At 50.7% G+C, this 27,370-nt stretch overlaps 1 protein-coding gene across 9 annotated transcripts; it reads left to right on the top strand.

The window, feature by feature from the left end:
* The first annotated feature begins 2,597 nt into the window (after nucleotides 1-2,597).
* Nucleotides 2,598-19,902, top strand: LOC134484030 (X-linked lymphocyte-regulated protein 5C-like). Of its 9 annotated transcripts, none has more exons than XM_087601071.1 (9): nucleotides 2,598-2,692; nucleotides 12,686-12,822; nucleotides 13,372-13,441; nucleotides 14,348-14,382; nucleotides 15,438-15,555; nucleotides 16,282-16,381; nucleotides 17,827-17,925; nucleotides 19,301-19,405; nucleotides 19,500-19,902. In XM_087601071.1, exons 2-9 carry the CDS (start codon nucleotides 12,702-12,704, stop codon nucleotides 19,572-19,574), a joined length of 723 nt encoding a protein of 240 aa, XP_087457197.1. In that variant the 5' UTR covers nucleotides 2,598-2,692; nucleotides 12,686-12,701; the 3' UTR covers nucleotides 19,575-19,902. The 9 variants fall into 9 exon arrangements, with proteins under 9 accessions (XP_087457197.1, XP_087457201.1, XP_087457199.1 ...); XM_087601075.1 differs by having other exon boundaries at nucleotides 2,604-2,692; nucleotides 13,375-13,441; XM_087601073.1 differs by lacking the exon at nucleotides 2,598-2,692 and adding an exon at nucleotides 7,116-7,142.
* Nucleotides 19,903-27,370: the final 7,468 nt, after the last annotated feature.

Here is a 27,370-nt window from a genome sequence, read left to right as displayed (position 1 = left end):
TGTGTGTTTGTATCCTGGAGTGCATGTGTTGTGTGGGCTGTGTGTGTGTGGGGGTGTGTGTGTGTGTGGTGTGGTGGGGGTGTTGGCCACTGTGTTACTGACTACTTCTGCCTTGAGCCAGTACTGTGTTTCCTATCAGCAGTATGCATGTCATACATGCCTGTGTGGAACAAATTCAACATCTGTCTGCTCCTCAAAAGAGGCCCACTGTGCTTGCTGATAGATATGGACTACAACACAGAGGAAGGACCAGGGTGAGCTCACATGCCACCACTGCTCACTGTTTAGGCCAGGATGCAAGTGATCCAGGTTATTACCTGGGTACCAGCAGACACAGTAAGGCTGAGCACTGTGGACTCTGGACTCCTGAAACAGCTTCCTAAGGACGCTGCTCTTCTTGTGCAATCCTGTTACTCCTTGTTCCTTCTGTGAGCATGGGCCAACGGAGCTTATCATGGGACTCCAGACCTTATCTGTAGGAATTTCCAACCATACAGAAATATGGGGGCGGGGAGGACAAATTATATCCTTGTGATCCCCTCAGTCCTTCCCTGTATCCATGAACAGTCCAACCTCTGTATCCATGAACACCTGGTGGTACACTCTCGTTCCCAATTCACTCCACAAATGGGCAGTGTCCCTTCTGTTGCATTCCCTCCCAAGTGTTACCGACTTCAAACCAGAGTTCACGAAGCCTAAAGTGGCTTTCTACATAAAGCAGTCTAGGAATGTCTCAGGGCACACCTTCTGCATGGCGCAATGGTAAACGTGTACTGTGGAGGTACGGAGCTCAACTTAGGGGTCACGGACAGTGACCCTTCTTCCTGGGAGGCTGTGTCATCTCCCAGGGTTGGTTTCCTCTGATCCAGCCCCCCTGGAGTCCTGAGGATACGGAGGCATCCACGAACACCTCAGTTACTTTTAGGCTGCCTTCTGCTGGCCCTTCCTCGCACATTCTTTCCAGCTAGGCAAAACGAACCCCGTCCAACCGTGCCTCTCCACCATCCAGGCACCATGGCTCACAGGGTGCCCTTAGAAACCACGGTCGCCCGAGTCACACCTATAGAGTCCACGCTTTCTACTACCCTGCGAAGGCCTTGGGCGTGCTTCTGCTTCTCCCAAGCCGGGCATTCTCAGCCCCATATACTTCTTCAGTTAGAAAACGTGCCTGGGAATACCAGCCATGTGTTCAAGCCCACAAACCAGGGTGTGCGTCCAGCCTCTGGAACCCAGTCCTAAAGAAATGTGTCTGTGCTCCTATCAGTCCACGCTCTCCCCGGTGAGTATTCCCTCTGTGTATGCCTATCGCTCCTGGGTACATAATCGTCCTTATGTTTCCTGCATCCTGGTTAGACGTTAGCAGTATTGCCGCCTGCCTCTACCTTTCTGGTGAAAAGGGCACACCATCCTCCCCAGGGACACGCAGAGACGTTTGGGAGGTGGAATCCGGAGATCCCCGTCTCAACACACACCTTGGCCCGGGGACCAAAGGCCTTCTATCAAGAACTTGCACACAAACCCTCTTTTCACATTTTCTCCAGTTGGGGAACAATGGCTTCCCTCCCTGTGGTAAGACAGGCAGGCAAGGGGACAGTTTGACGAGAGGGTGGGTGCAAGAAGTGTACTACAACGCATATTGCTCACAGGCTGGGGGCAGAGATACACAGGGTGATCCAGATGTGCTGGCGGGCCAGAGAGCAGCCCCAGCCACACACCGTGTAAAACCCAGCTGAGGCTTCTTCACCCAACCGTGAGGTGAGCACAGTAAAGACTGAGACACAGACTCTAACTAATACCTGCAGAAGGAACAAACTCTGCCCCTTCCTTGGGTGTTGATGCCACACTGATTTTTATCTCCCTCTGGTCTGTCTAAGTGCAACTAGTGGCCAGTTTAGAGGCAGCTAGCTGTCTTTGGGAGGCATTTTTTACTCCCTGTGTCAGGTCTCCAGGCCAAGAAGTCACCACTGGGCTTCAACCATTCTCCAGGGGCACACCAAGGGAACTGCAGGTTTCCCCCACCCGCACCCTGAGTCTGCCCATCCATGTTTACCTCCTCCTTAAATGCCTCCCAGCTTCTCTCTCAGACAACACGGGGCCGGGCCGGGCAGGATCGCAACTATCCAGGGTGAGGTGCTGTCACACAAACAGGGTCATCCTGTCAAGAAGAGCACATGTGACAATCATTGCCAAACAGAGAGGGAGGTGTCCGTTTACATGGCGAACTATGCGCTCAGGGGCTGAAAAGATAAAGCTAGCAGCAAAGAAGTGTCACCTGAGGACAAAGGGACAGGGCTCAGTGAGCAGCCAGTCCTTGGGGCTTCTCTTCAAACAGTAGTGGTGAGAACCTTCCCTGTCCCGGGGAAGAGCACAGACGCTCCCAAGGTACACTCGCAGACTCAGCTCTCACACTCAGGTTGGCTGCAGGCACCTACCTACGCGCTTTGCATGTCTGTCTAGTCACTCCACCCCTCCAGTCTGTGAGTGTCCTTCTCAAACCTATCTGTAACCAGGAAAGAATGGCTTGTCCCCGTTGTCATGGCAACCACAGTGTCATCGGGAAAACATTCTCTCCTAGTAGCCAGTTCTCTGAGGAAATCAGGAAGTACTAATCCACCCACCCGGGAGGCTGACTGTTCACTTACATCCCTGTCACCTGCTTCTCCCACCATCCCCTGCAGCTGCACACATGAAAGTAAGTAAGGGTGCAAACAGTACAAAAGGTGATACTGCCGTTCCAGGGTGCCCAGCCTTAGATTTGACCACAGAGGGTCTGGGATGAGGCAAGACAAGAGATCCCAGTTTCCGTCCTCCTGCCTTCTAAAATAAGGAGAGCAGGGCCCACCTCTGAGAGGGCCGCCTTTTGTTCCCCTTTCCCCTGCCAGAATTAGGAAGGCGGGCACTTTGTCTGTTTCTCCTGACGCAAATAAGCATTCCGGATCACTCGGCAGGAAACGTGGAGGACCATAGACCTCCACAGGATAGAAAACAGCACAGGAGTTCAGGTGGCAGCGGCATCAAAAAATCCATCCTGCATCTCAAGGAGGAAGCGGAGAGAGTCAACTTCAAATGGCAGGGGGCTTGGGAAACCTCAAAGCACCCCCCTCACCCCCAGTGACACATTTCCTCCAGCAGTGCCACACCTCCCAAGCCTACCCAAAGTAGCACCATCTACTAGGAAGCAAGAATGCAAATGCCCCAGACTGCAGAAGATTTCTCATTCAAACCGCCACCACCACCCACAAGGCATGCACACATACACAGGAGCGTACGTGTAGGTATGCAAGAGTATGTATACACACACACACACACACACACACACTCACACACACACCACTCACACACACACACACACACACTCACACACTCACTCACACACTCACTCACACGCACGCGCGCGCACACACACACACAAGCATACACAATCATACATGGACACACACACACACACACACACACACGAGCATACATGCACACCCACCCCCTTCCGCAGGCACAGAGGAAATTGTGTTCCACTAAGCTGTCCCAAGACACGCCTGCCACTCTAGGCAGCCATGCCTTCATCCAGTGAGATGTCACCAGAATAGATGACACCAGTTTGGACAGACACCTCTTCAGGGTTTTTCTACTCTGCTCGTGGCATATATACAGATCCTTACACAGAGTGACTTTGGTCAGAGTGATTTCACTGAAAATGCTTCCAATGCCTGTAAAGTGACGGTGATTTCCTTCTGAGGTATTCTGCTCTGTGTTTGTAGCATGCTCGGCTCATCTCTTCATCGTGAGGGCTAATTCGGGACTTTTCCACTGCGATTTGGGCTGCCTTGAGCTTTGTCATGCCTATATCGGCTTGAATGCCTCTGTACAGGGAAGTGGCACTTACCTAGGAGGGGTGGATTGACCCCGTGCTGGGCTGATGGAACATTTCTCATCTTGATAGACACGTAGATTCCCCAAACCCCAAACACACACAGCACCGGAGCCTTCACAGTAATTCTTAATCTCCTTCCTAAATAGTCAGGTGGAGGCTGGCTGGATTTAACTGCCTCTCTTGTATGTTTCTTGCATCTCCCAAGGCCTGACTCCACGGAACACGTGTTCTGAGCCCCCATGCTTCATGCATGCACAGATGATGTGGTGGTGAAACGTGGTCAACATAGATCCCCAGCCCTTGGGGGAAGACAGTAGGACCATGAAGTGTCAGAGCCGGAGGGGAACAATACAGTGATAGCCAGGAGTCTCAGTTGTCCTTTAGATCAGACAAAGCTCTTGAAGGCGAAAAGGAAGGGGGCCCTGCCCCTTGTGTACTTTTGCAGTCCTCACTGGACGGACACCTGGGTCCTCTGGAGTAGCAGCCACGAGCGATGGTTAGACAGGAGGGGCTCACTGCGGCCCAGTGTGCAGGCACGACCACAGACACCGGTCCAGCACGCACATCATCTTCAAGTCTCAAATTACAGTCCTGTGATTGTTTGGTGGGTGTCACTTCATCCAGTCTCATGCATGGCTTGGAGCTTTCAGTTGGGCATGCACAAACTGGGAAGTCACCTAGGAAAGGCCGGCATCTGCATGTGAGCACTAACCCTGGGAAAGGAGGGTCGCAGGTGATTGTCCTGAAAGGATGCCTGAATAGCTGAGCAACAAGGTATTAGGGCCAATGAGGTGATGCCATGGGCCTCAAGTCCACCCTGGAGTGGACAAAGCCCAGAGGGCCATCCTTGGAGAGCTTTGTCAAGGTGCTAGGGACTGGTAAGGGGCGTGTGTGTAGGGACAGCACGTCTGCCCCTGCAGAGACAAGGGACCCTTCCACAGGGCCCTTTGTGTGCCCCCGCGATTCTGCACAGGTCCACGCATCCTGCTGTCTGGCACGAAAACTTCATGGTCCTACTGGCCTGGTCCTCCCAAAAGGGCTGTGGGCCTGTGTCGTCCATGCTTCACCACCACAGCATCCATGCGTGCACAAAGCCTGGGGTCTCAGAACACAAACAGGTTCTGTGAAGTCAGACTTTAAGGGGGGACTGAAAAACAGGCAGCGGAGGTGTTCCGGGCACATTAGGCCCTTCCTAGGTGCGATCCCAGTTTCTGCACGGACAGCCGAAACTCAAGTCAATCTTGCGCATTTACGGGGCGTGCTGGCTATGGCAGAGGGGTGCGAGATGCAGCATCATTGGCCAGGCTCACACAGGGCAGACATGGTTTTCCACAGGGCAAGAGGATATGAGGAAGACCTGGGACCTCCCAGGAGGAGAAACGGGGTCTCAGGGATTGTGGTGGGCTATGTGTGTCCCAGTAGGTGAGCAATTAGGTACTGAGACCCAGGAGAGTCCTGAGGCAAAGGTCCAGCGGGAGCCTGAATTCCACAGTGGAGTGGAGGAGGAGGGGAAGGGTGGTGTGGGAAAGCTTTGATATGAAGAAGCAGGGACTGAGAAGGGTGGGCAGGACAGCACGTGTGCTTGTAGAAGGACTAGGGATCTTCCACGTGGCCCTGTCTGAAGACGTCCTTGGGCACAGCAGACAGTCATCCAGGTCCACACTTCCACAGTTGGGCCTACTCAAAACAGGTCTATGGGTGTTTCGGGTCCTGCCAGGCCTCAAGGGCACCGTTTCCTGTTTACAAACGCAGGGCTGCTGGTGGGCCTGTTATGGTCTCATCCCCCACACGCAGAGTAGCTGTACCCCTCTTGTTCCATGAGTACCAGCTATCTTCATATTGTTGCTTTAACGTGCCTGCCAGTCACTGACACGGAGAAGTGACTTGCCTCAGAGCAAGGACATGCTGGCCACACAGCCTGATTTGTTCTGTATGTTCCGAATGTTCTGTATGAGGTCTGCTAATCTTAAGAAATTCCAGGACGCTTTACGTAAGACCCACCAAATCAAAGGTCAACATGAGTCGTTGTGTTTAAAATATCTCGAGTCAGAGCTGACCACCAGGCAGCACTTCCTACACTTGCGTATGAACTCGTCGTGGGTTTTGCAGATTTTCTTTTCCTTTATAAGCTGACGGGGAAAAAATATATCCGTTGTCATAGTTCAGATAATTCTGAGTTATGTTCCTGGTCTGACCAGCATCGGGCTGTGTGTTCCATAAACTGTTCTTACTTAAATGAGATCAGTGTTCACATGGTTCGTCTGGCCATTCCTGAACCCCCAACAAGCTTATCTAAATACAAGGACTGGGCAGGAGCACTCATTCGCACCCATGCTTCTCCGCAAAGGTCGAATACTCTCTAGAAGTGAGGGCCAACCAACGTTGACCACCCTCCAGGCGAAGCAGGGCAACCGTGGTGAGGTGTGTTCTTCTAGGTGAGTGACCAGATATTAGGAACCGGGGTAGCCTCCCTGAGGTGATGTCTGGTGCTCGAATTCCACACCGAGTGACCTAGACCCCAGAGGACCGTCTGACGACATCTTGCGAGGGTCGCAGGGACTGGGAGGAGTGAACCGGGCAGGAGGTTTGCTTGGGGAAAGACGTGGGACCTTCTGCGTGGATCTTTCTAGGGTGTCTGGGTACTGCAGAAGTTCTCTGAGGCTGGGTGTCTACTAGGGCTCTTTGAAAGCGGCGTGGGTTCTTCAGGTCCCTTGAAAACCTCAACACGGCGATGGTTTTATTGACACACGCCCAGCCCCCGGCCCCAAGTCCCACATGAGTGACTGCCAGGTGGCCTCTGCCTGGGACCAGATTGGCAAATCTCATGCATGTGCACACATTTTCCATCGTGGCCCAGCACTTCCGGAAGTGACTTCGCACTAGCTGTGGCCTCCCCCGAGGGAAAGATGGGCTTGGTGGGATTGTAGGAGGTGTAAATCCCCTAGCTGAGCGACAAGGCACCCTGAGACATAAGGCAATACCCTCCGGGAAGCATCGGCCCCCTCACCCAGTACACTCTGGAGGCTTGGGGTGGGGGTGGGGGCGTTGGGGATTCTGTGGGAGGTGTAATTCCCTAGCTGAGGAACAAGATATCGCGAGACCCCAGCTGGAACCCTTCCGGAAGTGATCTCCAATGACACTGCCCACCCTCGAGGGTGAGTGGGGTTTGTGGGCTCTTAGGAGGTGCATTTCGATAGCTGAGCCACCAGGTATCGCGAGACCCAAGGTAAAACCCGTCGGAAGTGACGTTCAAAAGCCGTGCCCACTCTCCAGGGTAGGTGGGGTTGGGGGGACTGTGGCAGGTGTAAGTGTATATCCAGCGACAGGGTTTCACAAGGGCCGAGGTAAAACCCTTCCGGAGTTGACTTCTGATAGTTTAGCCTTCTCTCGAGGGTAAGAGGGGTTGGGGATTGTACGAGGTGTATCTCTGTAGTAGAGCGAAAAGGGATCACAAGACCCAGTGCAAAAGCCTTCCTTAAGGGGTGGCAAAGTACTGCGACCACCCCTTCGAGGGTAAGAGGGGTTTGTGGGGAGTGTGCGAGGTGTAATTCCCCAGCTGGGCTACAAGATATCGCGAGACCCCAGTTTCACCCTCCCGGAAGTGGTGTCCAACAGTCGTTCCCACTCTCGAAGGTTCGACGGTACGAGGAGTTCGGGGGAACTGTGGGAGGAGTGATACCCTAGCTGGGCTACAAGGTTCCCTGAAACTCAAGGTTAAACGCTTGAGTAAGTGATGTCGGAAAGTCGTTTCCACTCTCGAGTGTAAGTGGGTTTTGGAGTATTGTAGGAGATGCATTTACCCAGCTGGGAGAAGTGACGGCCAATAGCCCTGCACACTGCAGAGGATCAGAGTGGGTTGGCGGGATTGTAGGGGGTGAATGTCCGTCCCTAGGGTGGTGAGATATCGGGCACCCTCAGCGGTATACTGCTGCAGCTGACTTCTCACTGGCTGTGACACCCTTAAGGGAGACTGCTGTGAGGAGGTTTTTCCTAGCTGGGAGACAAGGGTTCCTGAGTCCTGTGCTAGAACACTCCCAGAAAGGATGTCTCCTTATTAAGCTTTTGCCACCGTCCAGGCTAAGAGCACATTTTGGGCACGGCTTTGGGGCTGTTTTCCTTGCTCAGTGCCTGTGCATCCCGAGACACGTGGCAATGCATTTCGGAACATGACGCCTCACAAGCGGTGACCACCCTGGAGGGCAGCTGGGGACGGGGGGGGGGGGGCGCTTATTTTCCTTGCTGAGTGACAAGATAGCGGGACCCACGGTAGTACATGTCTTCAAGCGACTTCTCACTAGCTGTGACTACCCTGGAGAGCAAGAGAGGTTTGGGGGGATTGTTAGAAGGTGTATTTCCCTAGGTGAGTTTCTAGACATCGGGTCACACAGTAGTACAATTTTGGATGTGATGTCTCACTGGCTACAAGATAACAAGGGCAACAGGGGTTTGGGGGGATTTTTTTTTTTTTTGGTTCTTTTTTTCCGGAGCTGGGGACCGAACCCAGGGCCTTGCGCTTCCTAGGCAAGCGCTCTGCCACTGAGCCAAATCCCCAACCCCTGGGGGGGATTTTAGGTGTGTTTATTTCCCTTGCTCAGTTACTAGGTATCAGGCCCCATAGTAGTATACTTCCGGAAGTGATGTCTCAGTAGCTTGTACTACCCTCCACGGGAAGAGGGATTTTGTGGAATTGCTGTGAAACATGTTTCCCTTGCTGAGTGACTGGGGTACCTTGTTAACTACAGTAGTGCAGGAGGTGACTTCTCGAATTCCTTATGGAACTTGAAAAGGCCCCAGAGTTCAGTCTGGAAAGGTTTGTCAGGGCCACTGTTTCCTGTTCACCAGTGCTGTTTAAGCTGCTTTAGGCCCACAAGTGTGCAAGCTCAACATCCTGCCCCACCCCTCCCCTCCCCTCCCTTTCAGCCTGCCCCACTCCAGGTCCTCCACACCCTCAGTTGTCATGCTTGCTTTTCCAGATGCAGAGATGCTTATTTTGTGGGAAGCCTAGGTAGGCACGACCCCCCGCCCCTTTCTTGGGAAAGGACGGTATCGGGGCATCATCGTGAATCCTGTCCACCTAAGTTTCTGAAGAGGTATTGGGACCCAAGGTAGCCCGAAGCAGCCAGAGCTTCACTTCTGACTGTGACTGCAAGGAGGCCCAGTTGGGTGGTCTGGGAAAGCTTTGTCAGGACTGCAGGGCCTTAGAGAGGTGGGCCAGGACAGCATGTGGTGTGGAGAGAGAAAGGGGTGGGGGGCTTTCCCATGAGTCCTTTTTCTACTCTGAGCTGACTCCTGACATGTGGTCAGGTGGAGGCCATGAAAGGCAGGTCCATTTAAAAGGGCACACGGTAAGGGGCATAGTTCCAGTCCCTTCCAGCCCTTGCTACTGCAGTCCCACAGTTTAGTCATGTAGAGCTGCAAGCCCAAATCACACATGCTTGATTGCCAGATGGGTCTCACCCTCTAGCACCTTGGACCAGGCTCATACATCCCTTCATGCTGTTGCACAGAATCAGAAGTCATCCCATTCAGGGAAATGGGACCTAGCTAGGTCAGGTAAGCCTCTGAGGGGAAGAAGGCTGTCACCTAATCCAAGTGGGTCCCAATCCAAGTGGGTCCCTGCTCTGATGGTTCCACAAAGAGAGTCAGCCATGCGCCACGGTGCTTGGCTGTGGCATGGAGCACGACCTCGAGGTGTCAGTTCCCTGGTTGAAGTGATTTCTGAAAAGCATACTTCTGCCAGGGACTAGAAAGAATCCTGACCTCTGCTGCTGGTCCTTGAAGGTGTGTGAGGAACAGAGTGAGGGATGGGTGTTGAGGGAGGGGGGACACGGAAGATCCCCATTGATCCGTGTGTACGCTTTGGTCAGTGCTGGACCTCTGCATACACTGAGGCTCAGCCTTGGGCCCTATTATGATGGGGATGTCTGTCAATATTTGAGATGTCCGTCGGGCCCTTCCACACATGGCTGCTGCAGGGCCCAAGCCAGGCATGTGTTGACTCTTGGATCTATCCCTTGCGTGAGGACCTCCAAAGTGTTACCTTGTGTGTCTGTATGGTGCTCCCAGGCCACCCATTCCTCTCTGCACGGTCTGCCTGGACCAAAGATGAGTGCTCGGCGCTCACCACAGGCTATCACAGTGTGCCTGTTGGGCTAGCCACAACTACGTGAATTCGCCGAGGGGCCTCATACACGGCCAGACCGATTCATGTTCACCTGCTGGGCACTCGTTCCTTGCCCATATCACATACCACGCATGCCATGGGCCTCTCTGATGTACTTGTGCCAGCTGGGTCCACATGCTGGGGCCGTTCTCCTGCACAGGTGCTGTTCCACACAATCAGAGAGCAGGATTCTGGAGGCAGGCATGGGTAGGCGTTAGAGTCCTCTAAAGTGAAAGAGGTTTCTGGCGGGAGGGGGGTGTTTGATTAGGACCGTCTGGTGGGTGACTGGTTACTAGAGGAGGCCTCCTTGAAGTCCATTGTTGTGGAAACTGTCAGAGTGTGGAGGGTGAGATCAGGCTCAGGCATGGTACATCCAAGCTGGGCCCAGGAGGTGAGGTGCAGGTGCAAACAGAAGGGTCCTGGGGGGCTGCAGCTTACCACCGAAAAGTGTGAACCATTATAAGGGTCCCTCCAGGCTCTACTGTAGGCATGGAAATGAACTGCAAGGGACAAGAAGGAAATCCGATCCAGTATGTCTTAGTTAGCCTGTGTTGGTTCGAGCTACTAGACTCTCACCCCTGGGAAGTTTATTTTAGACATATTTAAGTACCATGCAATTGTGGGAAGGAAAAGTTCCGTAGAAAGAGTTAATCTCAGTTCCGTGTGGAGAATGACTACATGGAAGCCCAATTGGACTAATTGGAGCCTAACTACACGGAAAGCAAAGTATAGGTGACACCTACCTTGAGGATGCATTCTGCAACTTGGGGGCCTAGGATCTGGTGTGGTTTCAGTCCTACAGATAGTGTGGAGGTCACTAGGCCATAAAGCACGTTTTGACATCCCTTCCCTAAGGGAGGGAGGGTTCTGGGGGTCTGCATTCCACCTCGCAGCTGGGGTGTGTGAACGCTGCTCAGGCAGACTCAAGGAGAGGCAAAGGTCTGGGAATGTAGCCTAAGATGGGGGCCCCAGCCCGGGTGAGAAAGACTGGGGGGAGGGGAAGGCTGAACCTCATGAGAGAGGGATTCCCCAACTCCCAGTCTTCTAGTCCCCACTGGGAATAAATAAGGTAGAGTTTGGAAAGGGGGGGGGGGGCTGCAAAAGCCAGTTTTGAGCCCAGGGACAGGGACAGGGGGAGGGGCAACTCTGGCTTAGCTCAGGGGCGAGTGTTCTTGTCCAAAGGTCAGAGGGGCCTTTTGCAGGAGACTTAGAAGGCAGGGGCTGGGCATGACTAAGACTTCCCCTCACAGGGGTTGGGGATTTAGCTCAGTGGTAGGGCGCTTGCCTAGCAAGTGCAAGGCCCCGAGTTCGATCCCCAGCTCCGGGGGGGGGGGGGGAAGAAGAAAAAAAGGACTTCCCCTCACAGCGGTTCCTTGATGAGACAATCAGTTTGCTTGTCCAAACTGTTTGTTGCTTATTCATCGTGGAAAATGGGTTCAGGTGATTCACTCAGGGTGGACCAGAGATTGAATACGTTTTGCAGAAAGGAATGTTGGTGAAGGGGCCAGTCCATCTAGATACCTCATTAGCATGGAGAACTCAGGTGTTCTGTGCTATGGGACTAGTGGTCAAGATACTTGGGGGTGGGGTGGGGAGGGTCACGGTCACATGTTCCAGGACAGGAACCGGGTACGAGTAGTAGATGAAAAGCCCTCCCATTCTCCTGTACGAGAATTTACCAGGGTTTCTGTATCTGCTCAACCTTCCCAGATTTTGTCTGGTGAAACAGTGCCCCATGTCTCACAGGGTTTTACTGACTGACAAAGGAAACTAATGATGCAGCTCTGCGGGAGGGGGGAGGGGGGAGGGGGGAGTCTGAGATAAACTTAAAATTCAGGGTGTTCAGGTGTGACCTGACCCACCACAGGTGGCAGTGACCACCAGGCTGTTAACAACATCCACTATCCAGCGTTCTGGGTGGAAAAGAGGCATATACATTTCTTCTGTTGATGACACGAGCCTGCCTGCAGCCTTCACATCCCTGGTTTCTGTAGTCCTTGTCTGTGAGCACAGAGACTTCATGCCCTCCACAGGCTGTGTGTCATCTTGGATGAGTATACTGGGGAAGCTCTGCATTTGCCTCCAGTGTATCCTCTGGGTCTCTTCCTGGAGGCCTGGGTTTCTGTCGTTCTTCCGAAGCATCTAGACTGAGAGTGGGTAGGAATGTCACCTGAAGGGGGTTGGGGATTTAGCTCAGTGGTAGAGCGCTTGCCTAGGGAGCGCAAGGCCCTGGGTTCGGTCCCCAGCTCCAGGGGAAAAAAAAAAAAAGGAATGTCACCTGACCCTCGACCATTGCTTGCCAGGGCACGGCTCCAGTGACCTCATTGGCCATTGGAAGATTGGTGTTTGTGACTAGACAGCAATATTGGATCACTTGGCTTGGGGTCTAGCCCAGCTTGTCTTACCCTGGTGACAGGAAACCAGGAGAAAGAGCTTCTGGGTTGTAGAGAGCTCTGCATTCAGCCAGGGGAAAAAAAAATGGGAGAGGATGTGATTAGACCTTGCGGGATATTGATGTCACCCTTCCACCTCCTCTTTGCTCCAGCACAAGTGCCAGCACACATGGCCACAGCCTCTGGAGCCCTGGTCCCTGTTTTCATTGAGCGTCATGAAATTCAGCATCTTTATGCTGTCTGTGCATACCAACATTTCAGGAATCCCATCTGACCCATGAAGGCTCCAGCCATGTCAAGCAAGGAGCAGAAGGCCATGAAGAAAAGTGCCAAGCGCCCGAGGGTAGATAAGACCCTCCCATCAGATGACTCGAGGAATCCAGTTGCAGCCAATCCTGGTAATAACCGATACAGGGCTTAGGGGTCTGGGTCCAACCTTGGGGATGCTCTACTACTTGGCACATGGAACATGGGGGCAGTCTGTTGCTAATCAGGCCATTCCATGGTATTGCGGCTGGGCAGGCTGCGGTGGTGGGAGTGCGGAGCACAGAGGGCAGGGCGATTGAGATTCAGACTCTGACCTCGGATTCTCAAGCATGCTCTGTCTGGGGTTTGGTCCTCACCGGACATTCTCAGCCCATGGCATAGATACAAGGCTCCCAGAGACACTGGTCTTGGCCAGCATGCCTCTGAAGAAGCCCGGGGGTCACAGGGAATTTTCTCGTAAGGCGTGTACACACATGTATCTGCTGTCCCTAGACTCGGGACAAGCTGAGTTTCACCTGTGGGGCTGGGGTGGGTGAGGGGCATGAGTTCCGGGAAGACTGCTTCCAAACCCATGTTTTGGACATGGGCTCAACCAACTAGAGAGTGGAGCTGTTTCCCATGCAGGATGATGAGAACAGCATGCTTCATTTGCAACGGTTTTTCCTTCCTTCTCAACGCAGCAGACAGTCCAGCTGTTGGTACCAGTGAGATGGGCAGCCTTTCCTCAGGATCAGACTTGAAAGAGGCCAGGTGATGTCTTAAAGGGCTAGCCTTCCCCATGAGGTAGTTTCAGTGTGGTTGTGTGCAGGTATACAAAGCAAAAGGTTCCCTGTGCCGGAAAATGGGTCTAAGTGGGGACGTGGTGCTAAGTGAAATAGGCCAGCCTCAAAGAGACTACTGCCACATGTTTTCTCTCCTCTGGGGTTCCTGGATTACAAATACGTCCAGAAAATGATATGACCCGAACTCAGAGGGGAGACTGGGAAGAGGCAGGCAATACCCAGTTGAGGGGAAGGTTAGCAGGGCTCAAGGGGAGGTGGTGAGAGGTAGAATCTGGAGGTTGCACATGATACCTGGCATGAAAGTTGAAGAGATACTGTCTGGGTGATGGAGGAGGACTAGCAGGAGGGTCTCGAGGAAGGAGGAGAGTGAATGTGGCTGGAGTGCTGGACACACGGGGGGGGGGGTACGCACCTTTATGATACCCTCTGCTTCCCCTTGAACGGATTCTGGGAACCATTTAGTATAAAATCCGCTATGCTGCTGGAACACAGCAGGCACAAAATCACCTCTTGAGGAGAAGAGATAACTTCTGTGCAGCTGCCTGCAGTTGGGCAGGGAACACCTGGGTTGTGGTTTTTGTGAGCCGCCCAAACCCAGCTTTGGGTGGGATTCCTGGGGATACAGTAGGCTTTCAGTCACTTGTGCTCCAGGAAGTGACCCTTAGCCAGGTACCCATATGTATCTGCAAAGGACTCTTTGGTTCGGTAAGAAAACAAGGACAAAGGAATAAAATTAATGACCCAAAGAGAGGAAAATCCGACTTTATCCCACATAAGCTTTAGCCTCCGCAAAACACCAAGCCTCTCCTTTTCCTTCGATGCAAACTTCGGATGTTTGTCCTCAATTAAGGATTCTGTGTTATTTTTCCCACAGGGAGCCTGTTCCAAAGAGGATGCAGAATTTCAAAGGTAGGTTTGAGCAGGTCTGGTAGTCCCAGAAGTTTCTCTCCAACCCTCCGACTTATGCAGGTTGAGAATGTGGTCGCTGAGAGACAACAGAACTCTGGAACAGTTCAGTGACTCACAGGATGTTTCTGAAGAAGAAGTTGTCCTTTGGCCTTCAGGGGTTACCTTTACCTTAACTTTTAAGATGCTGCCGTAAGCAGGGGAAATGTTGTAGCTGTTACCCAAGCTGTTGGGAGAGCTTCGAGCTTCCTGCTTCCTGCTTCCTGCATCACTGAAGAGTGTCATCAGAGGTGATGGGTGAGCAGATAAGTCTCTGCTCTTTAACTTGCTGCAGGAGTGGTACGTGAGATTTCAACAGCTGTTGGTCAGGTTCTGAATTAAATCAGTTTTCTGGCTTTCCAAAGTTGCTCTCCTCCACAAACCCGTGCCAAAGGAGAGCTTGTAAAAATCGCCTTTAGTCTGTAGACATTTACGAGCCTGGTAGGGACCTCCCAAGGCAGCACCAGGCAGAAAAACGAGATAGCTTGTGCACTTCCTGCATGCCACACTAGCTTGTTTTCTGTCGTCCAAGGTAACAAAAGTCGGTGTGCCACGTGTCCCTCCAACCAAGACAGGTTTTATTCACTTGTGTCGGTGGACCAAGGCAACTTTACTAGAGAGCCATCATCAATTCTTAGCCAGCAATGTAGAGTCAGTTCATACAAGCAAGGAAGTCTGACAGCGCTGCTCTTTCTGGTGCAGAAGAACTGCTTGGGTTTTGAAGTGTCCAGAAAATTGATTGTCAAGTGGCATTCTTTAGTCGAGCTCGATGCCCCATGCCTGTATTCCTAGCACCTAAGAAGTAGAGACAGGATCAGGAACTTGAGGATGGCCTCAGTTACATACCAAGTTTGAGGCCAGCCTAGGCTGCAAGAGGCCCCGTCTTTAAAAGCAAAGCAAGACCTGACAACAGATGCATAGGTTTTCATATTATCCTGTAGGTGGTGTCTCTGGGAAGAAAAAGCACTTCTTCCTCTGGATATGTGATGTGAGGTAGTGCCGTTTCTCTTCTTGCATAGGTGATGTTAACAGGTTACTTAGGGAAAAGAGGAAGCAGTTTGAAAAGGATGTAAATGCCTCTTTCAGAAGCCTGAATGAAAACCTCCAGGGTATTTTGAAAGCTCAGCAAAACTCAAGGTAACATTGTGACCACGGGTAAAGGAGATCTGTATAGCTTTTACTCTAGCCAAGTCATCCTGTCTGCCATCTCGATGGTGCCCAGAGTCAGATAGCTGATGGGTTTTCCAGAGCACAGCCTTTTTCTCTATGACCTGGTCCTTTTCATAACCAATGAGAACCCCTCTTTTATGGAACTGAGCTGTGTTAGGCTCAAGACTGGCAAGACTGCCTTTCCTCCCCTATCAGATAACAGTACAGGTCACTTCTAGTAAGGAGGGCCAGTCCTCTGTGGTCCACAAAACTGTCCCTATTAGGAGATATCACCAGAGCTCTCTTTTGTAAGCCCCACGTGGGGAAAGGGTTCTGTGTGCTCTGTCTGTCTGTAAACCCCATAGGGTACGTTGCCTTCAGGACATGGACTTAGCCTCTCAGAATGTATAGGTTACTCCATAAGGGGAAGGGAAGATGAGTCTCATTTTAAGCCAGAATTGCCACCTTGGGAGAGCATACGCTAATACACCCTCACTGTTTGAGAGGGAAGACATGTGAAATGATGTCTCTGGTAGAAGCTTAAGACAAAATTCTTATGGAATGAGTGTCAACATTTCACCTCTCATGAGTCAGTGTAATTTACTCCCCCTTTCTCTTTTGCTCCGAGCTCCTGTTTCCCAATGATGAGTGTGTGTCATTGGCTTGCCCGCACCCTGTGTGACCATGCTCTGTAATCAGTACTGTGTTTTACAGGGAGGAGCTTAAGTCCATATACTGTGAAACGTTTGGGTCCCTGCACCAGAAGTGGCTGGATGAGGTGGACAGAACAAAGGATGAAGAAGAACACCTCAGCGTGAGTGGTGCTCTCAGCTTGGAACACATCCTCTGCTGTGGCAGGTTCCCTGGTGGCAGGGTTTCGTGCAGCAGGTCTGGAGGGAAGGGACAGGACATGAGCTCAGGGAGACAAGGAGGGTGGTGGGTGTGGTGAGGAGAGATGGGCCTTCCTCCCTGACTCGTTTCTTTTCCCTGTGGAGAGATGACAAGGAGGGTGATGATGGGTGAGGAGCCAGGTTGGTGGGGACATCTGGGGATGAGCAGGTAGCGTCTGCAGAGTGCCGGGGAAGGTATGGGATTGTGTCCTGAGCGGGGAGCCTTCAGGATCCCCAAGGTGCAGATGCCAAACAGTGGGAGGGCCCCAAGTAGCCTTCTGACATAGGGATCAGGGATGCAGAGGACCCATGTGGCTGTGGCTGTGGCTGTGGCTGTGGCTGTGGCTGTGGCTGTGGCTGTGGCTGTGGCTGTGGCTGTGGCTGTGGCTGTGGCAGGGCAGATGGAGACTTGGGTGTCAGTGGTTGGAGTTCAGCCCAGCCCTGTCCCCAGAGGAGAAGAGGGAAAAGGTTGCCATGCAGTGATGGACCTGTGATGGTGACTGAGTCACCTTTTCCCTGGAGGTGAGAATGGGGTTTTGGGGACAGGTACTGGAGTCTGTGGTGCCTCTGGGGTTCTTTCTTCCTGCTGGAGGATGGAGCTGCCTTCTGGAGATTCTGACTTCCAGAGGTGGGGAAGCGGAGGCTGGTGTACTGAGGGAGATGGAGATGGAGATTGATTCCAGTCTGGCAGTGAAGAACATATTCTCTAGAACCCACCGATTCTCCCAGGGATATAGCCAAAGTCCTGAGGGCTGCTCATTTAGAAAACTCAGGAAAATCATTAACTTTCCTGCCTTAGTTTCCTAGAAGTAAATGGTTCCATCTTCTGAATTTTTTTTCTTGATGTGCAATTGCTTGAAAACAGGAGCGGATAACGGTGGTTATTCTTCTTCTCTGTCATTCTTATCTTGCTGATAATGTAGTTCTTGGGGTGTCACCATGTGGGGAGTCACTGACAGGTGAGGAAGGTTTAGTGAAAAACCTTTTTGGAAAGATGGGTTCGCTTGGAAGCCAATCTTTGTGCCCATCGAGTTTGACCAAAGAATCCCAATACGTTATGAAAACTGGGCCACAGTAGAACGTTTTGTCCTTAATTTTGGTGAGGTGGGAGTTCTACAGATTAGATGTATCTCATGTTAATTTCAAAATGAGGAGTTAGTTCATGTGAATTTTGCCCGGATGTGACAGAATGTGTCACTCTGTGACCGGCCAGACACCTGTCAGGTTGTTTTTGGTACCGAAGGTCATGTCTTCAACCTTGATCATGAATGGTAGACCCCACAAAACACCCCGGGAAGCAGTTGCTGAAAGCAGCTGGGTTGGATGCTCAATTGTATGACACTTTATCATTGATTTCCTCTTTTTTTAGTTTTTAACTCAGAAGCAAATGAAGATTTTACAGACGGCTATAGCGGATCATGAAACCAAGCTTGAAAACGCCAAAGATATGTGTGACACATTTTTGAAGGTCTGGTAGATTGCACTCGAGAACAGAACACATCCTTATGTCACACCACGTGTCTATAAAAGCAGGAGGGAGAATGACCCTTTCTCAATCTGTGGGGAAAGTAATTAGCTTTGAAACTGGTGATCCCATTCTCGTTGGAATGTTTGCCCCACATGTCAGAAAAAGGCTTGGTTTTGTTTAACCCAGGAAACTGATGACCTTTACCTTTAGTGGGAGAGTGTGCTAGCATGGGAGTTGCTGACTGGAGCTTTGGTCTCCTGATCGCCCTCTGCTGCTTCTCTCAGGCTTCTGTACTTCCCTAGACCTCAGCTCTGAGGAGTTAGTTGTCCTACTGAAACAGGGCCCTGAAACCCCTTCCATATTTCCCAGTGGCCTTCCTTCTTAATTCTCCCTCTTTCCTGTGTCCTCTGCAAACACCCTTCCTCCAAAAGCTCCACTGGCTGCTTCTGTCCTGTCTTCCCTCCTCCTCCCCATTCTCCAGCTTCCCCTGAAGTGACTCCTGTTCCCTGTGCATGCTTTGAGTCTGCTCTTGGCCCAGGTAGTTCCCTGTGCCTTGTCTTCCCTATGGAAATCCTATGATTTCACCACTCAAAGTCGCCCTGTCAGTCCTCCTCAGTCACGTGTCCAGCAGGCTCTCCTTCCTCACCCATTTTCAGCTAGTGTCCACGCCCTATGCCCCCCTTTTTTTTCTTTTTTCTTTTTTTCAGAGCTGGGGACCGAACCCAGGGTCTTGCGCTTGCTAGGCAAGCGCTCTACCATTGAGCTAAATCCCCAACCCCACGCCCTATGCCCTTAAGGTCCTCTGGGCCCTGGGAATAGGGCAGAGACTGGACAGGCATTTTTTGGTTGGTGGACAGAAGGTGACACGGTTCTTTCTCCTGTGTATCCTCCACGTACATCCTCTGTACATGTTCTTTGAGAGATGATCAGAGGGGATCGAGTGCTCACTTCAGCTTTTCCTAGCTTAAAAGGGCATGCGATTGCATGCTGTGTCTTCTCTGTGAAAATTACATTCCGTGGACACAGCGAACGAATGGTTCCTAACCCCTGGAAACCTTGGGGGGTCTCCAGCACGTTCCTGTGCCTCTTTCCATGTCTGCTCTGGGTGGCGTTTACCTGCTCATCCATCGGTTTCCTGAGATAAGTGACTTAGGCTGTTCTCGTCTCACAGTGGTACTGAGCTCAACTGTGGCACTGCAACTTTTTGTGGAGAGTTCATATAGGTGCACAGGAAGTAGCCACTGTTCTTACTTTGATTCATGACAGGGATCATTTGGATATGCAATGTCGGTGCTTTTGAGATTAAATGAGGCGAGGTGTCAGTCAGTTCAGGGCTCCAGGATCAAGTACCTTCTTTTGTTGTTGCTTGTTTCAGAAAGCCAAGGACTTGAGTCAACACCGCAAAACCTTCATTGGCAGTCAGCAAACTAAAGTGGAGAAGGAAATCGCCAAGGTGCAGGACAGAGTTATCGTGGAAACGGTAAGTCATGTGTCTTTAACACTGTGCGCCTCGGGCTGGCTTCCTGTTAGCAGAGATGAAATGAAGATCCTCTAAATCTCCATTTTTCAAACAGCAAGAGCAAGACGTATCCGTTGTTCAAACATACCTTCAGTCCCTGTTCCATGACTGCTCTGAAGAAACCATCTGAAGCTCACACGTAGGATGCACAGGGAAGGGAGCATTAGCCACGCTGAGAAGAAGTTAGTAGTAGTGGATGCAGCTCCTTTCCCTTTACCCTTATTTGTTACAGTTGACACTGTTAACCATTAACGGAACCCCCAGCAGTTCTGTGAGTAGCAACACTTAAGTGTGGGACGTCCAGGCCCACGACAGCAAGGGAGATACATTCTGCCCGGTAGCAGCGGCAGTTACATTTTGGAAGCAAATGTCATTTGATTTTGTGGTTGGTTCTCTGTCACTTCCCCAAAGTGAATGTCACCTTACTTTAGGAAGAAGTGAATAAAGATGGGACCCGTTTTGCTGTGCATGCTTTCATTTATACATGAGGTCACACAGACCCAGTTCCGTTGCAGTTGGGACTTGCTGGGACTTGCTGAACTCAGGCGTTTCTGTGCTCGGATGTGCTAAACTGTGAACAGGATTCCCACAGCAGAGCCAGATCCTAATGTGCTAGGCTGGGGCTGTGGCAGTTCCCAAAGACACCCAGACTCATTTCAGTGCTGTCTTCAACACGGGTTGAAAGATACCTGCCATTACCTTTGGTTTAAAGCATCCTATCAACCTGTGTCTGTGTAAGCGTTTGTGGGTCCAGGGTTTTGGATGGGTGGTTTACCAAGACCATTTTCTAGGGTGCTCCTCAGAGAGTTGTTTAATATTCCTCAGATCCTTCCACCTGCATGTGTGTGCGTTTGTCTAACTCCAGAGTCATTCTCTTACCCTTGCCCTGCGTGCTGTATCTATTAAGACGAATGCGTAGACTCTGTGTTGAGTACATTTGGGGTTTTTTAACTTTTTTTTTTTTAAAGTGTGTGTACTTGTTGAGTCTTGGTGAGCATATCCCAAGTGTATGTCGGTACCCAAGAAGGCCAGAAGAGGGGCTCAGTTCCCCTGGAGCTTGAGTTAAACAAGTGGTCTTGAGCTGCTCAAAATACGTGAGGGTACCTGAACTTGAGTCTTCTGGAACAGCAGCAAGATCTCGATCGATCTTTCTTTCTTTCTCTTTCTTTCTTCCTTTCTTCCTTTCTTTCTTTCTTTCTTTCTTTCTTTTTTTATTGAGTATTTCTTTTTTTATTAACTTAAATATTTCTTATTTACATTTCGAGTGTTATTCCCTTTCCCGGTTTCCGGGCCAACATCCCCCTAACCCCTCCCCCTCCCCTTCTTTATGGGCGTTCCCCTCCCCATCCTCCCCTCTTTCTTTCTTTCTTTTTCTTTTTTCTTTTTTTTTCTTTTTTTTTCTTTTTTGGAGCCAGTGACTGAGCCCAGGGTCTTGCACTTGCGAGGCAAGCGCTCTACCACTGACCTAAATCCCCAACCCCAGCAAGATCTTTCATTTCTCAGAAGGACCACATTGATGTATCCTAGCTTCAGGCTTGTAATCGCCTGTGCGAGAGGGTTCCTCCTGCTCTAGGAGTTTGAATGGGGAATGGTTGGGGAACTCAAGAACCTTTCACTAGCCTAAGACCCAACACTCCTTTAAAAATGCTGTGTGACTCATGAGCCAGAAGAAGTGGCTTGTGGCCATCTTACTCAGGGTGGGTGGTGGAACCGGGGAAACTTTGAGAAGAATTCCATTCACAGGGAGTGGGAAGAGTGGTCTGAACAGTAGCTGTCGTCTTACGGGTCACTGCAGAGAGTGTAGGAACGTAAGATTGAGGAAGAGAGACGCAGTGGTGGCAGGGTGATAGACGAGACTGGGTACCATTACTGTCGGTGCCTGCACTGGACTAGAGAGATCAACCTGGAGATGGCACCTTTTGAGAGTGGCCGTGACCCTCTGGAGATCAAAGGACCCTTTCACTTCTTGAGGTCACCCAAGACCATTGGTAAACTCGAGAGATTTGCATTACTATTCATACCAGTAGCAAAATTACAGTTAGAAGTACCAATGAAAATAACTTTATAGGTGAGTGGGGGTCACCACAACCTGAGGAACTGTATTTGGAAGGTGAAGAACTACTGCTCTAAACTGTCATAGCCAAGAAGCCTCAGAATGCCTGCATAAGGCCTACTTCATGGGGACTGTTGCTCCCTGCTTCATGAGTGCAAGCGCATGCTGCCCAGCCTCCCTTGTGAGCACCTGCTGGACTCCCCTCACGTTCATCTGCTCTGCCTCCTGTGTCCGCACCTGTTAGGCCCCTCTCGGGTATGGCTCACACACAAGCCTGCAGTGCTCATCTCCGACATACATTCCTGCTATGCCTGCCACTCACATGGCCATGTGCTAGGCCCATCCCAAGAATACCCACATGCTAGATCTTCTTCTAACATATATGCCCTGTTCAGCCAGTCAGATACACTCTTGGAGTAGAGAGCGACTGGTTGCGTATGCTCCCTCTCTGAGAAGGAAGGTTCTGAGTAAGGCAGTGGGGTGACGATGGCAAGGAGGAAAACTGGATATTGAAGGGCCCGATGCTGCGGTTTCAGTGTTGGGTCAGAGTGTTTGGGATGGATCCAAACCTTTCAGGGACGACAGGGGTCAGAACAAAGCAGGGCCCACACTGGCCCCTCGGGTCACTTTCACATGGACACACAACTTGCACCACACTTATTGTGGGTCCTACTCATGCACACCTGATGGGCCCCCATGCTCAGGACCCCTGTGTCCATGGTTATGCTGGGACCATGTCAGGAATGCAGGCCTGCCGGGCCCACCTCACAGGCAAGCTCCCCAGATTGTTCATTCAAACCTTTCCAGGCAACCAGAAATGTACACCCAGGCAGGTAGAGCATAACTAGGTATGGCTGCTCACCCCAAGGGAGGGAAGGAGGCTTGCAGGGGAGTATGGCTATGTTCTGTCACCTGGATGGGTAACTGGAGGTAGGTGGCCCTGGCCTAGGCTACTAGAGGACTGGTGGCCAGTCAGCCAGGATCCGAAGCTTGTTGGGGCAGGTCAAGAAGACGGGACTGTAGAAGAGCCAGGGACCAGAATGGGAATGGGTAAGACACAGGACGGGGTCGCTTTCCCCTGCTGTTCACCTCAAGTCTCGTACCAGCTACGGGGTCCAGGGCCAGTCACATTCTCCTGATCCCAGAGTTACCTGCCCAGCTGAGGAATCGTGAAAGGGCTGTGGCCAAGTACCTGCCCAGACCTCAGTAAGCTGAGGACATAGCCTCAGAAAAATTGTCCATTAACAGGGGTTGTGTCTGGAGCGATCTACCTAATGCAAGAAGGACTGCACGCTCATTGTCACAGGTACCTTGCAGGCCCAGGTGGGACAGAGAACCACACAGTCACGGCAACAGGGGCCCACTGTTTGTAGTAGAATGATCCTTGTATCTCATACAGGAACAAAGGAGTAAACTGAATGCACCTTGGCAAGCAATTTCTTTTCATTAAAAAAGGAAAGGAGGGGCTGGGGATTTAGCTCAGTGGTAGAGCGCTTGCCTAGGAAGCACAAGGCCCTGGGTTCGGTCCCCAGCTCTGAAAAAAAGAACCACAAAAAAAAAAAAAAAAAAGGAAAGGAAAGGAACGGAACGGAACGGAACGGAGAGCAACGGAAAGCCAAGGACTCAGAGCAGGCAGAGAGGAGGTGGTGGTGGGCCTTTTGAGGGGTGTGTGTGTGAGGGAGAAGTAGCAGAAAACGTGGCCGGCCTAGAGGCTTCTCTTCGTGCACAGGAGGTGGTTGGCTGTTCCTTATTAGCTGAGGGTCATGTTTTCAGTCTTAAGTGGAAATGTGAAACAGAAATGGAGAAACATGGGAGAATGCAGAATTAGGATTGATTGGGTGTGCAAGCATTTCACCAGTCCCAGAAAGCTTACCTGCAAGTATGCTTATACAAAAGGAATAACAAAAGGAACTCTGTGGAAAGAAGGGAGCAGGAGGAAGCAGACACACAGCCTTAAAGCTGTTTGTTGGAGTAGAAATGACTGAAGCCCTCACACCACTTAATGCAGGCCTGGTGGAGCAGACTAGCTTGGACTTGTGCCTTCAGGGCCCATCACGCACCTACACAAATGACCAGTCTGTTGCCGTCCTGGATTGCTTCTGCCCTCGGGGTGTTCAGGTGTTATGCACTGGGCAGCACTGGGAGGAATGAAGCCTACCTAACTGGGCCAGGTGGCTTCAGCAGGAACTTGGTCGGCAGCTGCGAATGCCGGGGACAAAGAGCGTTCTCTGAGATGGTTTTCAGTGAAACAGTTCTCCTTTACGGGGGCTAAGAAGGGCTCTCTATATAAACCTTGGGGAGTGGGTAGGGGTATGCTGGCTGAGTGTACATCATTGGCTGAGGTGTGGGGATGCTTCATTGGCACTGAGAGTAATTCAAGGTGCGTGCCGGACTCGTGCTTATATAGGCAGAGAGGGAGTTAAACCTGCAACTTGGCCACTTGGCTGTGTGACTGCCTCAAGGGTGACGGAGGTGGGGGTAGGTCGCACAGGCTACATCCCCTGGGAAACACGGGTCCTAGAGTAAGGAGGAAGACAGTCCTGCTCCTCCTGGTCCCAGGATCAGGCATTCGGGGTTGAGACGTGCCTCCCTCGACCTCACCCTTGCTCTGGACTGGCTCCCCAAGCCCCAAGTCTCTGCAGCCCCACATCTCCCCCTTTGTTTTGTAGAGGGGGGAGGTATCATCATAGTCTTCAGCCTCTATGTTGGGAACGGTTTGCTATTGAACCTGAAACTGCTTGGCAGTGATCTTTTCCAATGCTACTTCTCTGCCACTTTAGAAATTGGACGAGGAGGGATGCCTGGACACCTAAGGCTCCAGTAGCCAGTTATGAGCCAAGGAGGGGAGAAACCAATGCACCGGAGGGTTTTAGTACCATGAGGTAGGGGTGTTGGTCGCATAGTGCACCCCGGAGATCTCGCCAAAGGTCTATGGGCATTGGTATGAATTATTCCACCAGCCCAGGTTCACTGGCATAGAAATATCATCATTCCTCCCCCCTCCCAAAAAATGCCAGTCCCTCAGCAGTCAGTAGGTACAGACTGTTCTGATTTTGTAGGATAACCCCCTCCAGGAAGGTGTTCTGTCTCCGTAGGGACTCAGGAATGTGTGTGGTGGAAACCAGGGCCTGGTTAAGCTTGTCCCGGAAGCTGTCAAGCCAGCCAGGTGTTGTGTCTGGTCCATTTGCTCGGAAACACAAGCTCTAAAGGTAACATCGTAGGTACATTTCTGCATTAACGCGTGTGCACAATTCTACTCATGATGATTCTCTGCTCTATGTTTGAACAAGTGAAAGGTGTCAAACTCCATAAGTCCAGAGGACTGCATAACCAGACTGTAATATGCGTGCCATATTTGAAAAGACGGCTTGTATGAAAAGTCATGAGGAAAGGTAGCCAAAGGGATTTGTTGACTATGTAGGGGCATTCGTGTCTCAGCCGGGTTCCCATGTAGATGGAAGATTATTTACATCACCTGTTTTCTTTGTTTGTTTGTTTGTTTGTTTGTTTGTTTTCCTGGATCTCTTCCTACATGTCTACAGTGCAGATTTTCAGGAGGTCCCTCGTGGTCAAATCTACTTTTTATTAGCTTTGCAGGGATCTGCTGGCTTTTGCTTCCCATCAAAACTAGAGAAATGACCTCTTCCCCAAAGCAACACATTTCTTGACTTTATTCTGAGGTTAACACATCCTTAAGGTATGATAGCCGATTTACTTCCGAACTCCTTTCTAAAATCCAGTGATTTTCAGCAGTCATGTTACCTGTCTCGTTGACAGTTAAGTACATTTGAAGTCAATAAAGCGTCAACTCTTCCACCGGCTTACCGTGGCCGAGGAAGGAAGCACCATGCTAACTTAGGTGACCTGTTTATAGGATCTCGGAGAGGCCTAGTTAAGAGGCTACATTTTCCCAGAGTGGGGGTGGGTTTTGGTGACCTTTTCAAATTGACTGCATAAAACTCGGAGACTTTAGGAACTAAGTCCCTGGAATTACTTCACATCCATCAAGGAGATACATTAGTTCAGAGATTGCTAACTACTAGGAAGACTCATAGGCAGTTTTAGGTTTTAGACGGTTTTTCATACAAGAGGTGACTTGATGCCAGAATAGAATATTTTTGGAATATTGTCTGTGTAAAATAATATGTCTCAAACTTGGGGTCTTCCCTTTTTTTTTTTTACATTAATTGAAGACTAAATATAAAAGCCAAATAAAAGAGGGCAAAATATATCTTCCTGAAGTGTGAACTGTCTCCATTCTTTGGTCAGTTAGTTATGTGAAATGATGTTTTGCTGGGGCACACAGGTGAAAGGACGTCTTGCTAAAGCAAACACGGCAAAGATGTTGTCCTAAAGCAGACACAGGTGAGAGCATAAATTCATATGGCAAACATGTGAAAGGACGCTTGATGAAAATTGGAGTACAAATATGACCCCCGCAGACAGTGGGAGATGATCACTGAGCCTTGGTTTGGTTTGCTCAGCCTCGCTATTCTCCACTAACAACAAACATGTACCAGTTCGACTTACATAGAGTTGTTGATTCCCCACTCGTGGTGAGGCCAGAGAGAAACTTGCTTGTGAGGTTCCTGCAGCACCTTTCTGTTTCTGTGGCCTTGCCTCAGTGCAGTTGGCACAACTGCCTGGTGTCTGCCTGCCCAAAGACCTGGACTGTAGCTGCCCATTCATGCCTGCTGTCTGCCTGCCTCGAGGACTGGTCTGCAGCTGCTGAGTAGTATTTGGTGTTTGCTATGGAACTGAACAGCTGTCAAATATGATGGAGCTCACCCGCAAAGAACTATTGCTGAACAGGTCCACTTCCCCTATATCCCAATGACTCTTCTCTTCCACTACTGCTGCTGGCGTGAGGTTCGAGTTGCACCTCTAGTGGGGCCCCTTGAATGAGACTCACGGAGGTGGTGACTGGTGCCAAGGCCAGAGGAGTTTTATTGTTCCAGCATGTCGGGGTGCCCTACCCACCCATCCGCTCCCCCGTGACCCTCCCCACCCTCCCCCCTTCAAGAGGGAAATGACCCTGAGCAGACTCTAACAGGGAGTTATATACCTTTGATAAGGGCAGATTTCAATCAGTATGGGCAGAATTTAAATAGTAGTGACTATTGGTGGGGCAAAGCAGCCTTCAGACTGACTCGTCGTGATCAGTGGACCCTTCCAGGCTTTCCAAGGGGTTCGGTTGGGAGTCACAGGTGGCTTTGTCTGATAGTTGGCGTGTAGTTGTTCCAGGAACTAAACTAGTTCTACCTTTCCTGGAAGGGAGAGGTCCTTGTGCTTGGAGGCTTGTGGTGGAATTTTCCCATTGGCTTCAGATTGACCCCAACTCTGGATCTTTCACTGGGTGGTGGGCTAGAGGAGAGGTTGAACCCTTCTTAAAAGTAGGTTGCAAAAATTTTATGCCTACATCTCTCTACTCATTTCTATACCGATTTCATATTGAAATGACACATTAGGTATATCGATTGGTAAATAAAGAAGAAATGTAGTAAAATGTCTTTCACCCCTTTTGTTAGCTTTCAATGTGTTTACTGGAAAATGTCCCACTATACATAGTTTACATTTTCCCTCCATTAAATGGCACTGTTTAAGAACAGAGACCTTTAATTAGGTTGACTTTTACCAGAAGCAAAGCTATTTACAACGTCATGCTTCCAGGGGTTTTCTCAAGAGCAATATAGAGTAGAATAGAATCTTGGCACACTTTATGAATCATAATTCTGTGTTTTTGTTAATTCAGATATTATACATTACACTTGAAGAAAGGTACATGTATGGGATAGGTGGTTAATTTTACATGGGCCTTAGTAAGTTGAGTTCCAGATGGCAAAATGTCAGTTTCATATTAACCAAGGTGCACT

Source organism: Rattus norvegicus, chromosome X (genome assembly GCF_021556685.1).
Source record: "Rattus norvegicus strain SHRSP/BbbUtx chromosome X, alternate assembly SHRSP_T2T, whole genome shotgun sequence".
Lineage (NCBI taxonomy): Eukaryota > Metazoa > Chordata > Mammalia > Rodentia > Muridae > Rattus > Rattus norvegicus.
The sequence above is the reverse complement of the archived record's forward strand: the minus strand, read 5'-3'. Positions and strand labels throughout refer to the sequence as shown.